The sequence below is a fragment of the Nelumbo nucifera genome, chromosome 5 (assembly GCF_055504915.1).
Source record: "Nelumbo nucifera cultivar China Antique chromosome 5, China Antique-T2T, whole genome shotgun sequence".
Lineage (NCBI taxonomy): Eukaryota > Viridiplantae > Streptophyta > Magnoliopsida > Proteales > Nelumbonaceae > Nelumbo > Nelumbo nucifera.
In genome coordinates this window covers 32,204,881-32,218,626 of record NC_142653.1, presented here as the reverse complement: position 1 = coordinate 32,218,626, position 13,746 = coordinate 32,204,881, and the positions used below count along the sequence as shown (strand labels likewise).

The 13,746-nt window shown below is 33.6% G+C and overlaps 1 protein-coding gene across 5 annotated transcripts in view; it reads left to right on the top strand.

Moving 5' to 3' along the window:
- Positions 1 to 7,691, top strand: part of LOC104599968 (spatacsin carboxy-terminus protein) — a 54,028-nt gene extending 46,337 nt beyond the window's left edge. For all 5 annotated transcript variants that reach the window (XM_019198229.2, XM_010262733.3, XM_010262734.3 and 2 more), the window contains 7 exons: positions 2,125 to 2,241; positions 2,420 to 2,541; positions 2,733 to 3,495; positions 3,939 to 4,193; positions 4,276 to 4,458; positions 5,931 to 6,269; positions 6,449 to 7,691. In XM_019198229.2, the coding sequence (XP_019053774.1) occupies positions 2,125 to 2,241; positions 2,420 to 2,541; positions 2,733 to 3,495; positions 3,939 to 4,193; positions 4,276 to 4,458; positions 5,931 to 6,269; positions 6,449 to 7,198 (2,529 nt within the window). In that variant the 3' untranslated portion in view covers positions 7,199 to 7,691. The remainder of the gene's footprint in view (positions 1 to 2,124; positions 2,242 to 2,419; positions 2,542 to 2,732; positions 3,496 to 3,938; positions 4,194 to 4,275; positions 4,459 to 5,930; positions 6,270 to 6,448) is intronic.
- The last annotated feature ends 6,055 nt before the right edge of the window (positions 7,692 to 13,746 follow it).

The following is a 13,746-nucleotide window of genomic DNA, read 5'->3' as shown; positions in this document are numbered from 1 at the left end:
AATTGACACTGACCCAGGTATGCCTTTTGCTTCCTCTGATGGTTTAGTTCCTATTGATACTACTACCCTTGCTCCTAACCCAATTGTAGATAACCTTGATCTTCTTATTGCACTTAGAAAAGGGAAGAGAAAATGTACTACTCATTGCATCTCACACCATCTTTCCTATAGTAGATTATCTCCTTCCTACTAAGCCTTCCTTTCCACCATCGACTCCGTGTCTATACCCAAGGGTGTTAGTGAGGCTCTCTCCAAACCTAAGTGGAAGGCAGCTATGCAGGAGGAAATGAAAGCTTTGATTAAGAATCAGACGAGGGAGATTGTGGATCTACCAGAGGGCAAGGAGACAATTGGATGCAGATGGGTTTATACAGTGAAGTACAAGGCTGATGGGAGTATAGAAAGGTATAAGGTGAGGCTGGTTGCAAAAGGATACACTCAGACTTAAGGCAAGATTACTTGGAAACTTTTGCACTAGTGGCAAAGATGAGCTCAGTCTGGATTCTTCTATCACTAGTAGCTACATACTCTTGGTCACTCTTCCAACTTGATGTGAATAATGCTTTTCTCAATGGGTATTTGCAAGAGGAGGTGTATATGGATTTTCCAGTTGGTTTCTACAATGATGTAGAAAAGGGAAAGGTATGTAAGTTGAAGAAGTCTCTATATGGTTTGAAGCAATCACCTAGAGCTTGGTTTAACAGGTTTAGAAGTGCAATGATTGTATTTGGCTATACTCAAACTCAATCTGATCACACTCTATTTGTGAAGAGGAAGGGGGTCGCTGGTGTCAGTTTTGATAGTGTATGTGGATGACATTGTAATTATAGGAAATGATCTGAGTGAGATTGATACCTTGAAGAAGAACCTGCACAAAGAGTTTGAAATTAAGGATCTTGGGGAGTTGAAGTACTTTCTAGGCATTGAGGTGGCAAGGTCCAAGCATGGGATCTTCATTTCATAGAGAAAGTATGTTCTGAATCTACTACAAGAGACAGGGAAACTTGGGGCAAAGGCAGCTTCTACACCTATGATCAGAGCCACAGGATAAATGTTTCAAAAGGTGAACTAGTAAAGGATGTTGGGAGGTATTAGAGATTAGTGGGGCGGTTGCTATACTTATGCATGACACGACCAAACATCTCTTATGTAGTGAGTGTGCTGAGTCAATACATGCATGCCCCACGAGTTCAGCATTGGAAGGCTATTGACAGGATACTTTCCTATTTGAAGGGACACCCAAGTAGAGGCATATTGTTTGCTGACCATGGACAGTTGAAGTTAAAGGCTTACACAGATGTTGATTGAGCAGGGTGTCTAGATGATAGGAGATCTACATCATGAGTTTGCATTCTTGTTGGAGGCAATCTAGTTTTATGGAAGAGTAAGAAATAGACAGTTGTGGCAAGGTCAAGTGCAGAAGCTGAATATAGAGCCATGGCACATGGTGTTTCAGAGCTCCTCTGGATCCATTCCTTGTTAGGGGAGATTGGGATTAAGGCAGAAGAATCTATGATGCTATACTGTGACAATCAAGCAGCAATTAACATTGCCCACAACCCAGTTCAGCATGATAGGACAAGCACATCGAAGTGGACAGACATTTTATAAGGGAAAGGGTGACCTCCGGAGAAGTTTGCTTGCCATATATTGCATCTGACTTGCAGCTTGCTAATGTTCTTACAAAAGGTGTTGCAAGAAACAAGCTGGAGCATGATCTACGCAAGTTGGGAATGTGTGACATCTATTCCCAACTTGAGGGGGAGTGTTGAGTTGTGGGCCGATTTTATTTGTTTTTTATTTACATAACTTAGTAGGTAGTTGTTGGGCCTTAGGCCCATTAGTTTATGTTTAAGTTAAGTGTGACTTTTCAGCTTCTTACAAGTATCTGACTTTCTTCCCCATTCTCTTCTATCTCTCTTCTCTTTCTTTCTAGCAGAAACTTTTTCCTCTCTTCTATCTTTTACAGATTTTATATCAAAGCAGGTTATCAAAACTTTTCTACTCTTATAAATGGGTTACTTCATATAATTTTATCATAAGCAATTTTAATATGGGTTACTTCATAATTCATTGTGCTTCTTCTATGTTTCATTGTCAACTTTGACATTGTATTTGTTTCAGGCTGAAGCCATGGTAGCAGAATGGAAAGAGTACCTTTGGGATGTCCCTGAAGAGAGAGCTGCTTTATGGGGCCACTGTCAGACACTGTTCCTTAGATATTCCTACCCTCCCTTACAGGTCATGCCAATAATATGTCACCAACCATATGGAAGTACAATTAATTGCAGATCATCCATATACTCATTTTACTCATATTCTGTTTAATATGTTTTTCTGTCTGATTTCTTGCTGGTCAGTTGTGTAAATTTTTTTCTACACTCCCTACTGATGTTCTTTTCTCTTGATGTGTCTTCAGGCAGGATTATTTTTTCTCAAGCATGCAGAAGCTGTGGACAAAGACATTCCAGCAAAGGAACTGCATGAACTACTACTTCTTTCCCTACAATGGTTAAGTGGAACCATAACCCAATCCAACCCGTACGTAACTTTCCTTTGCTACTTTGTCTCTGACTAGGGGTGCAACTTGGGCATTCTTGGGTTGGGAAATTGTTAAAATTTCAATAGGTCCAGCTCGAGTGCAATGTAAATTCTTTAAATTGGGTACCTAACTTGCACCCCTATCTCTTACTTCTAGTTACTTTTCTAACTTATATGCTTGTTGTTTCCAGAGTCTACCCTTTGCATCTTCTGCGTGAAATTGAGACCAGAGTATGGCTCTTGGCAGTTGAATCTGAGGCTCAGGTTAAGAGTGACGGAGATGTCATGTTACTCAATTCTGGCTGGAACAAAGTGAGTGGAAACAGCTCCAATATCATAGAACGTACTGCAAGTATTATCACAAAAATGGACAATCATATAAATGCAATGAGAGCAAGAGCTGGAGAGAAAAGTGATACAAGAGAAAATAACCACATGCATCTTCGTAACCTGCAAGCCATGGATGCTAGCTCTTCCATGATGACAGGAGGAAGTACAAAGACAAAGCGGAGGGCCAAAAGTTCTCTTCCACCAAGACGGTCTTTGGTGGACAATGCAGATAAAAATAGTGATCCTGATGATAATTCCTATCCTCCTGTCAGTGTGAGGAACAACATTGAATTTGTTAAAAGCTTTCAGTTGCAAGATGAAAATTTTGGAGTAGAGGGCTCTGTTTCGAGGTGGGAAGAAAGAGTTGGACCTGCTGAACTGGAAAGGGCTGTTCTTTCCTTGTTAGAGTTTGGACAAATAACAGCTGCCAAACAGCTTCAACATAAGCTCTCTCCAGCACATGTTCCTTCTGAATTTGCACTAGTGGACAGCGCTTTAAAGCTTGCAGCTACTTCAACTCCTAGTAGTTGTGAACCATCTACTCCAATGTCGGATGCAGAAGTGCTTTCAGTTATCCAGTCATACAATATAATGACTGACTGCCATCAAATTGAACCATTGCAGGTTCCTGCCCAATCTCTTTCATATGGTTCTCTATGCTTCTTCTGTTCCTTAATCTCCATCTTTACATTATTGGCCTTTTTTCCAGTTTTCCATTCTTCCTTCTTGAATATTCAAGATGTGACAGGGCCTGAGTATCTCCCAAGTGATTGAGTTATAGCAGTCATGGTTCAAAGTTTTGATAATCTCAATACACAAAATTTGCATATCAAGACTTCTGTCTTTGTCAGAACTATTTTTGTATCTATTAGGTGTCAGATTTTGACAGGGGTATGCCAACGTTGTCTCTTGTGAAATTCTTAAAACCTGCTAACTCCCCTTAAATGGCATATTGGGGACCCAAAGATAGATTACGATACGCCTGGTACAGGCACATCATATTTTATACTTTGAACCTTCATAGTTGATTACAGTTCTCATATTTGTTATTTATCATTTTATTGCAGGTCTTGGAGAACTTAACAAGCAAGTGCAATGAAGGTGGCGGTCGTGGTTTGTGTAAGAGAATAATAGCTGTTGTAAAAGCTGCCAATGTCTTGGGCCTTTCTTTTTATGAGGCATTTGGAAAACAGCCAATTGAGCTTCTACAATTGCTTTCTCTTAAAGCACAAGATTCGCTTGAGGAGGCAAAGCTTCTAGTGCAGACACATTCCATGGCACCAGCCAGTATTGCTCGAATTCTTGCTGAATCTTTTCTGAAGGTGATTTCTTCCATATCTGCTTAAGCATTTTGAGTTATTGCTGCATGAGATTATGTTCTGACACTTTACTGTATTTTTCCAGGGTCTATTGGCCGCACATCGTGGAGGATATATGGATTCTCAAAAGGAGGAAGGACCTGCACCTCTTTTGTGGAGACTATCAGACTTCTTAAAGTGGGCAGAACTTTGTCCATCAGAGCCAGAAATTGGGCATGCATTGATGCGTTTGGTGATTACTGGACAAGAAATACCACATGCTTGTGAGGTAGGTATCTATAGTTGGGATTAATAACATAGTAATGTCATAGATTAATAGACTGCCCAACGTTTTGCTCAATATTATCATCTCTCATATTGATAAAAAAATATTATCATCTCGCATTTAGAATTTAGATCTCTCTAATAGCAGAATATTGTTGTTTTCGATCAAGATATTAGTACTGCTATTACTATTAAGTGTTAAAAATTTCAACTAGCAATATGTACCAACTGTACCATAGATGGTATCTCATAATTTTCTTTGGAACTCATTTCTCAGTTAACCATATTGATGTATTCTTGGGATTTTTTGCACCTGAGGCTATATCATAGTTTTCAAGGCGCCAAGGTGAGGCTAGGCGACAGGGGGGCGCCTTGTCGCCTAGTCACCTAGGCGGGCGCCTAGATGTCACCTGGGCGATGGATTTTCTTATGTAGAAAACATAGATCCTAGGGTAGTTCCCTAGGTACCATAACCATATTTGTAATACATAGTACAAAACTGTTTGGCAATTAGGCGAGGCGAACCTCAAAGGTCGCCTTGTCGCCTAGGCGTCACCTTGACAACTATGGGCTATATTATAACTCTGTATATTGGGGATGATCATGGGCTGGACCAGGTTTTTGCAAGGTAGGAATAGTATTTTGAGCTGTCGGGGTGTGGCAGGCCTACGGCCTGAAAACATGTCTGGGTACAGGCCTGGCCAGGAGTCCAGGCTTTAAAACTATAAAATTAAAAAAATAAATAAAATTTAAATCTGAGTTTATATTTAAAATTACGGAAAATATATAAAAATTTTATTATGCATATTAATTTATTAATATACATGCAGGCCCAGACAGGGTGGGTAATTTTTTACTTAACTTCCAGGGCAGGGTGGGTAATGCAGGCCCAGGCAGAAATTATCAACCTTACTGTATACTCCAAATTTGTATTTATCCTCATGATTATAGTATTTGTTTTTTACCTTTGTTAAAAGAACAAACATCAAATTTTGTTACTTTTGAAACTACAAAAAACAATTGAGCTATTATTTACAGGAAGCAAGAACAGAAATAATCCAGTTAAAGATCATGATATTCCAGCATTATTTATCATAAAAAAAAAAAAAACAGATCATGATATTCCAGCACCATCTTTTAATCCATATGTTATATGTAAGAGTAAAGGCAATAGTTTGAAGGATTGAGAAGACACTTGACAATAGTTTTCCTCTGATTCAAAACACAGATGATCTATCTGTGTCTCACAAAATATTTATTGTGGTGCAACTTATGGTAAATGCAAACATAACAAAATCTCCAGCATGGGTTTTATTCCATTTTATTCACAGAAAAAAGCTGATTTTTTCTTGTATCAACAGTTTGAAAGACCCTACCATAAATACCCGTTTGTGTGTGTGTGTACATGTTTCTATTTTCTTTGGTTCAATATGATATATTCCCACGTCTTACCATAATTAGAAAACTATGTTTCAGGTTGAACTTCTCATTCTGTCACATCACTTCTACAAATCTTCTGCTTGTCTGGATGGAGTAGATGTTCTTGTAGCCCTTGCAGCAACAAGGGTTGAAGCTTATGTGTCTGAGGGAGACTTTTCTTGTCTGGCTCGCTTGATAACTGGAGTAGGAAATTTCCATGCCTTGAATTTCATTCTTGGCATTCTTATAGAAAATGGTCAGCTAGAGCTTCTTCTTCAGAAGTATTCAGCTACAGACACTACCACTGGCACAGCGGAGACTGTCAGAGGATTTCGGATGGCTGTCCTCACATCATTGAAACATTTTAACCCTTCTGATCTTGATGCATTTGCTATGGTATGGATATACTCCAATTCTTTACCATATTTTACACAGACGTGTACACTAGAAACATATATAAAATGCTGCAGTGTGGATGATGTGGAATGGGGATGTACACTAGTCATATAGTAATTATAATGTTAAGGGCCGATAGCCTCACATTTGTCTTCATGTTTGGGAATTTCTCTGTGCAGGTTTATAATCATTTTGACATGAAACATGAGACAGCTTCACTGCTAGAGTCACGAGCTATGCAGTCCATCCAGCAGTGGTTTCATCGCTATGACAAGGAGCAGAATGAGGACCTCCTGGATTCCATGCGCTACTTTATTGAAGCTGCAGAAGTACACTCCACCATTGATGCTGGCAATAAGACATGCCGGTCATGTGCACAGGCATCTCTCATCTCACTCCAGATCCGCATGCCCGACTTCGATTGGCTCAACCTATCTGAAACCAATGCAAGGCGTGCGCTGGTTGAACAATCCCGCTTTCAAGAGGCTCTCATTGTGGCCGAGGCATACTGTCTCAACCAGCCAAGTGAGTGGGCTCTTGTGTTATGGAACCAGATGCTGAAGCCAGAACTCACTGAACGATTTGTGGCCGAGTTTGTGGCTGTGCTTCCTCTCCAGCCATCAATGCTCATTGAGCTTGCAAGATTTTATAGGGCTGAGGTGGCAGCAAGAGGGGATCAGTCCCACTTTTCTGTGTGGCTGTCACCGGGAGGTTTACCCGCAGAGTGGGCAAAGCATCTTGGTAGGTCATTTAGGAGCCTTTTGAAGAGAACAAGGGATCTAAGATTGCGGTTACAGCTTGCTACCGTGGCAACTGGATTTGCTGATGTAGTTGATTCATGCATGAAAGCATTGGATAAGGTGCCAGAGACCTCCGGGCCACTTGTATTGAGGAAGGGACATGGTGGAGCCTACCTCCCGCTAATGTGAAGAAAGTTTGGTGGCAACAATGATGATGGGAGATAAAATGATTCAGTGTGCTAATGAGATAGTAATGATGATAGTGGTGGTATTGATGATGACAATGAAGGTAAACACTCTCACCTGAAACACATTTTAAACTTGATGCCATTTAAGCTTTGGGTGCAGGAGAGCACAGTTGGGATTAGCACATCGTGTAATAGGCTTGAGATGGGTGTAAATTAGGTTACGGATTTTCCAGCTCCCTACAAAGTTGAAACAAGCAATGGGATGTATGGAAATGTTTTGCAGTGTAGGTTGTACAGTCCAAGTCATCAATTTCATGCTGGTTTTGTTCTTATTTTTTGGCAGAAACCGGGGCAATTTGTAGCTTTGTTGAGTGCATTCTTTGTACCATGTATCTCTTAGGCCCATTTGACCTATACGAAGTGCCCTTTTGTGTACATAGATGTATATTTCAACCTTTATAGCAAACATCAAATTCCATCGGTGGCGTAGCAAAGTTTCTTCTCCCTTTTCTTCTGTTTCGTAAACGAATCCTTGATGTTAAAAAATTAAAATTTTAAAGTATTGACTGTAATGTTCAATAAGCAAAAAAAGGAATGCTATGGTTGTGGTAGGGCTTCTTTCCGGGAGTTTGGTGCTGAAGCCGTGGTTAATGGCCACTGGAAATACAGGTTTCTTGGGAACACGTCTTTGTATGAAATAAATGATCGAGTTTCAAAATTGTGAGGTTTATTTTACAGCCCCTTTTATCTCCACTGCAAGTCTGCACGTAAAACCAAGAACGAACTTATTTTTTGCAGTCAGGCATTGAAATAATACCTCGAGTACTTGTTATTAGATTCATTTTTAGGATAAAGTAGAAAATATGTTATTATTAGACATTTTTTAGGATAAGTCGCAGATTACCACCTGTGCTTTGGGGTACTGATATTTAGTCGCCATAACTTTTATCTGTGACAAAGGCCCTTCCTGAACTTCCATATTCCAATGCTTTCTCTTGATTGATGGAAACATACGGGTTTATGCAAATATGTAAAGAAAGGGCATAGTGGTTCCACAAATTAAAGAAATGGTGGTTTGGGGGTTTAAAAATGTTTGACAAGCACATGATACTGTGAGACACATAGAATCGTTTTTAAAGTTGAGTGACAGTATGTTAACAGAGGGAACAAATTGTTGAAAAAAGTACAGGGTGGGATGCTTTAGCTCGCTGAATTAAAGTGGCCATATAATTGCAGAAACATCCACCAATATCAAACCAGGAGGATCACTGAACTTTGGGATGCTTTAGCTTGCTGAATATGCAAGATTTAAGACAATTTCAGCATCCATCTGTCTATCTATCTATCTATAAAAGTGCAAATAGGTATCTTTGACTTCTTGAATTTCGTTGCAACAAATGCCCCCTAGCTAAAGTTAGAATTGGAAAATAAGCAAAGACAAAACTGTTATTTTATAATTTTCATTTAATGCTTATTTATACTATTATTAAAAGTGTGAATAATGGTGTGAATTTTTGAATTTGGTTCTTATCTAATTTTAAGGACGGAAATGTAATTTGAAAACTAATTCTCCTCATTCAAATTCTCATTAAGTCTCATATTTAAAGTATTAACTCCATTAACATTTATTGATTTGTTTTCTTGATTAGAACACTCCCTATTTTTGAATATGGTTCCTCTCTAATTGTGAGGGCACAAAATGTAATTTGAATTTTGAACTACTATATTGTGGGGTATTAACTCCCATGTCAGCAGTCCTCTCCTTCTTCCATTACCCCTTCTCTCATCTCTCCATTCTTCCTTACCCCTTTCCAGTTCTCTCATTTACTCTCTTTCTTTCCTCCCCTTCCCTCTCAATAGAGAGTCTCTTTGCCAACTAAAGTGACCTATTAATCGAGTGATTTTTTGTTCCCATTGAGAGAATCATGCATAATTTATATAGAGAGAGCTAGGTTTATAATCAATCACATTTCTAAAATGTCTCCTCTTACTCCTAAAATCTCTAATGATTTATAGATTATTGCTCTTAACTGTCTTTTCCCACATTCTCCTCCCCCCCGCGTTCCCACCAACTTAAATAATCTCCTCTCTTAAAATTTCTCCTAAACAGCCTCCCCTACCTAAATAATTTCCTCTCTAACAACCAATGAACCAATAGATAAAGAAAGAAGGATGTGCTTTTCTAATGTTTAGCCAAGTGGTACCACTGTCCCCCACTTTTTTTCTAAGTTATCTCTAATTCCTATTTATCTTTTAAATTGTCTCTAATTTAGTAAAGAATTTCTCTCCAAAATTATCTTTAATTCCTATTTATCCTTTCCCCCACTTTTTATCTATATCTACGTAAAGAAAGTTTAAATTAAAAATTTTAAGAATTATTTAAATATTATAAAAAATTATATAATAATTATAAAATATTTATGAAAACACAAAATTAGTTATAATAGATTTAATAATATCCATATTATTAATAATTTTATATTTTTCAAAATTCAACATGAAATTATGTACTAACAACATAAATAATGTTTTAACAGATTAGTCAATTGAAATCTTATTCAAATAATAACTTTAAAATTAAAAAAATAAAATATTATTTAAATATTTCAATAACTAAATATCTTAAATAAAAAAATACTAAAAACAGCTAAATAATTATATAAAAATATTTAATATTATGTAATAACTTTTAAAAAATAAAATCCAGACAAAAAATAAATATTTTACATATTATTTAAATGTTTAAACAACTAAGTATTTTAAATAATAAAATATTTAACATAAATAAATTTTAAATAGTTAAAATAACGAAAGTATGTAATAAATTTAAAAAAAAATCCTAAAAGTAGAAAAATATTATAATAGATTTCATAATATTAAAATTTATAATAATTTAATAGTTTACAAAATTAATAAAGACTTGATATTTTAAAAAATTAAAAATGATATTATTAAATAACTATTATTTTAAACAACTAATTTCACTTATATCAATTAATAATTCTAGAAAATAACTTTCAAAAAATTAATATTTATTAATAATAATTTTAAAATCTTAACCTATATTTATTATATATTTACATGTATAAATTAATATTTAGTGTATTTTCAGTAATTATTTGTTGTATTTTCGTGATAAATATATTTTCAATAGTTATGTATAAATCTATTTTTGTTCTATTATTTAACAAAAAGCTTTCAATAATGATTGTAAATTAAACTACTGTTATTTAGCATTTTAAATTTACTTTATTGTACTTATTGTATTTTTGTTATTAATTTATTTTTAATAATTATCTATTTTTGTTATAATTTATTGATTAATATTTGTTAGAGATCAAACTATTTTTTGAGATTACACTATTTATTGAGTAATTTAATATCTTTTTAGTATTTATTTTATTTTTAATATATTTATTGTTAACCAAAAGCTAAATGATATTGTAATTATTGTATTTTTATTAGTTATTTATTTTCAATAATTGTGTATTTTTACTATGTATTTTTAATAATTATTGGTGATTAAACTATTGTTATTTATTAGAAATTAGAGTATTAATTTAGCTAAAAATTAAGAGTATTCACGGGCCAGTTTAGTTTGGTTGCAGGTTTTTTTGGCCAACTAAATCAACCTAGTCAGGTTGGGGAGTTGGTCACCCAAAACCAACTGATCATTAGTGAAAACTAGCCAACTCGGGTTGTATCAATTTGAGTCAATTTTCGATTTAGTCAGTTGATTCAAAAAATTTTAACTTAAAATTAAATTTAAATTAAAAAATTGCATTGATATTATTAAAAAAATAAATCAAAAATTAAATTCATGATATAAAATACTTTAGCTAAACTAAGAAATATGAAAATTTCCCACTTTCCTGTATTAAAAAATTATATTTAAAATATAAAGTATTAATGTATATCCATAGTTGGATCAGTTCGGTTTTGGTCGGTTTACAAATGGCCAAACCGAAACTCACCCAACCTGATTGGGTTTGAAAATTAATGAACCAAAGCTGATTGGAAATACTAGAAGACCAACCAACTCGGGTTGAGTTGGTCAGTTTCATTTGTTTGATGAACAATCCTAGCCAAAATTAATTATTGTTATTTTTGTATTATAAAAAAAATTATTAAAAGTAATATATAAAATATAAATAATTATTAATTATTTAAAAATTAAAATATAAAACAATTATATACTCTTGTGTGTTTTTATTGTTTAGGTTTCACTTAATGGGTCCCCACTAGTGTGTGTGTGTGTGTGTGTGTGTGTATATATATATATATATAAAGAGAGTCTCTACTTTCCCTTTTTTTAATATTTTGATCTTTTTATTCCATGCCATGTTTTAAACAATCTATTATAGACTCTCCTTTCCCCCTTAATAATAAAAATTTTCCTAAAATCTCTCTCTCTCTCTCTCTCTCTCTCTCTTTATATATATATATATATATATATATATATATATATTATTCCCATTCATATAATCTCCTCTCCTAAATTTCTCCTAAGCTATCTCCTCCACCTAAAACTTCCTATCCTAAAGCATCTCTAATCTATCTCACATGCCTAATAAACCATATAATTCTATTGTCTCTTTCCCACCCTCCTCCCCCCTCTCCCTCTCTCTACCTTCTAAATTCATCAATGTTTTAAAATATTAATATTTAGGTTAAAACTTCTTTTAGAAACAATTTAAGTTAAAACTCAAGCATTGAAATGAGATGAGTAAAAAATATCTAAAATACTAATTAGAGAAAAAAAACAAATAAGACAATAAGACAAATAATAAAATTTAATTTCGATTTAAAAATGATTAACATAATAGAAAATGTAAATAAATTATTGTTTTTAATTTTAATGATTATAATTGTTAAATTTAGTTACAACAATATTACTTAATTTATAATTAAGAAATTCTAACATTATTAAAAATTTTAAATAGTAACAAAATTAGCATAATATCCTAACTTAAATTACGCATCATAACAATTTACTAAATAAATTAAAATTTAATAGAAGTAAAAATTATTAATCTAAATTCAATTTTAAAACAATGAAAATGAACACAAGTCGGTTTTAGTACGGGGTTGCATTCACCCTACTCAAACCCCTCATTTTACCATATCATTAGGCTCTTAGCCTCTAGTCATGTCACCCTATCTCCCTTTTCACCTTCGTAACAAAGGTGGAAACTTTCCAAACATTAAATGTACAGGATAATTAAAATAATAAAAATATCAATTTATTTTGATATTTTTAATAATTAATTATTCATAAATACATAAAATTTTGAAATTTTATTTATTCAATCAATAATGACTAAATAATCAATAATTAAGGAAGTTTACTAAAATTATTTTTATATTTAACTTTATTATTATTATTATTATTATTATTATTATTGTTGTTATTGTTGTTGTTGTTGTTATTGTTATTATTATTATTGTTGTTATATGAAATTAATTATTATTAGTATTATCTGAATTTTATAATTATTACCTGAAAGTTTTCGTAATCTTCACAGAATTATTTATTTTGAAATTTTCAAAAAAAAATAATTTTTAGGTTATTTAGAAAATTATTAATTTTAAAAACTAAATTTGGCAATAAAAATTCTTTGTTGATATTTTCAATTGCATTGGTTTTTGGTAACTATTAAATATTAAATTGGAAAATTATTGGGGAGCTTTAACTATATTTCCATAACTATTAAAAAATAATATTTTTCGAAAATTATTAAATTATAAAATTTTATAGTTTCCATAATTAATTATTGGTAATTTAAATTGTTTTTTTGGTAATTATTAATAATTTCCATAATTACTGGTAATTTACATTGACTTTTGGTATTTATTGGGAAATTTTAATTTAGTGATTTCCATAAACTAATCTTCATGGTTTTGGTAATTTAATTTAGTGAAAGTTAATTTAAAAAATATAATTTACTATTTTTACATTTAGTAATTAATATTCATAAATTCAGAATTTTTAGATAATTAATTTATTCATGTCAATAAATTTTGAAAATTTTATTCATATCATTTCAGAAATTTAATTTTTTGAAAACTAATTTATTCATATCAATATTTATACCAAGGATTTTTAAGATATTTAAGTTTTTCTTTCTATAAGGTCTCCTGCTACCTGTAGTTAGGGGTTCAAGCTGGGCAGGTTGGTCCGGGTTTATGGTCAACCCGAGCCCAGACCGAGCCTGAAGTCAAGCCTGATTTTCCCAACCCAAGCCCAACCTGCCCTATAATTTGATGAACTCGGGGCCGGGCCGGGCTTGGGTTGGTCAATGAACCCATTCTAAAATTACACATATATGTATTTATGCAAATATGTATACATATATTTATGTATATATGTATGCAAAATATGTATGTAAATAGTTAAATATTTATACAAATGTATATATACACAAATATATATATATATATATATATATGCAAAATTAACATATATATACATGTGTATAGTTGGGTCAGGCTTGGCTCAAACTACCTAAGGGCTAAGCCCAGGCCTGGCCCAAAAAATAGAAAAGCCAG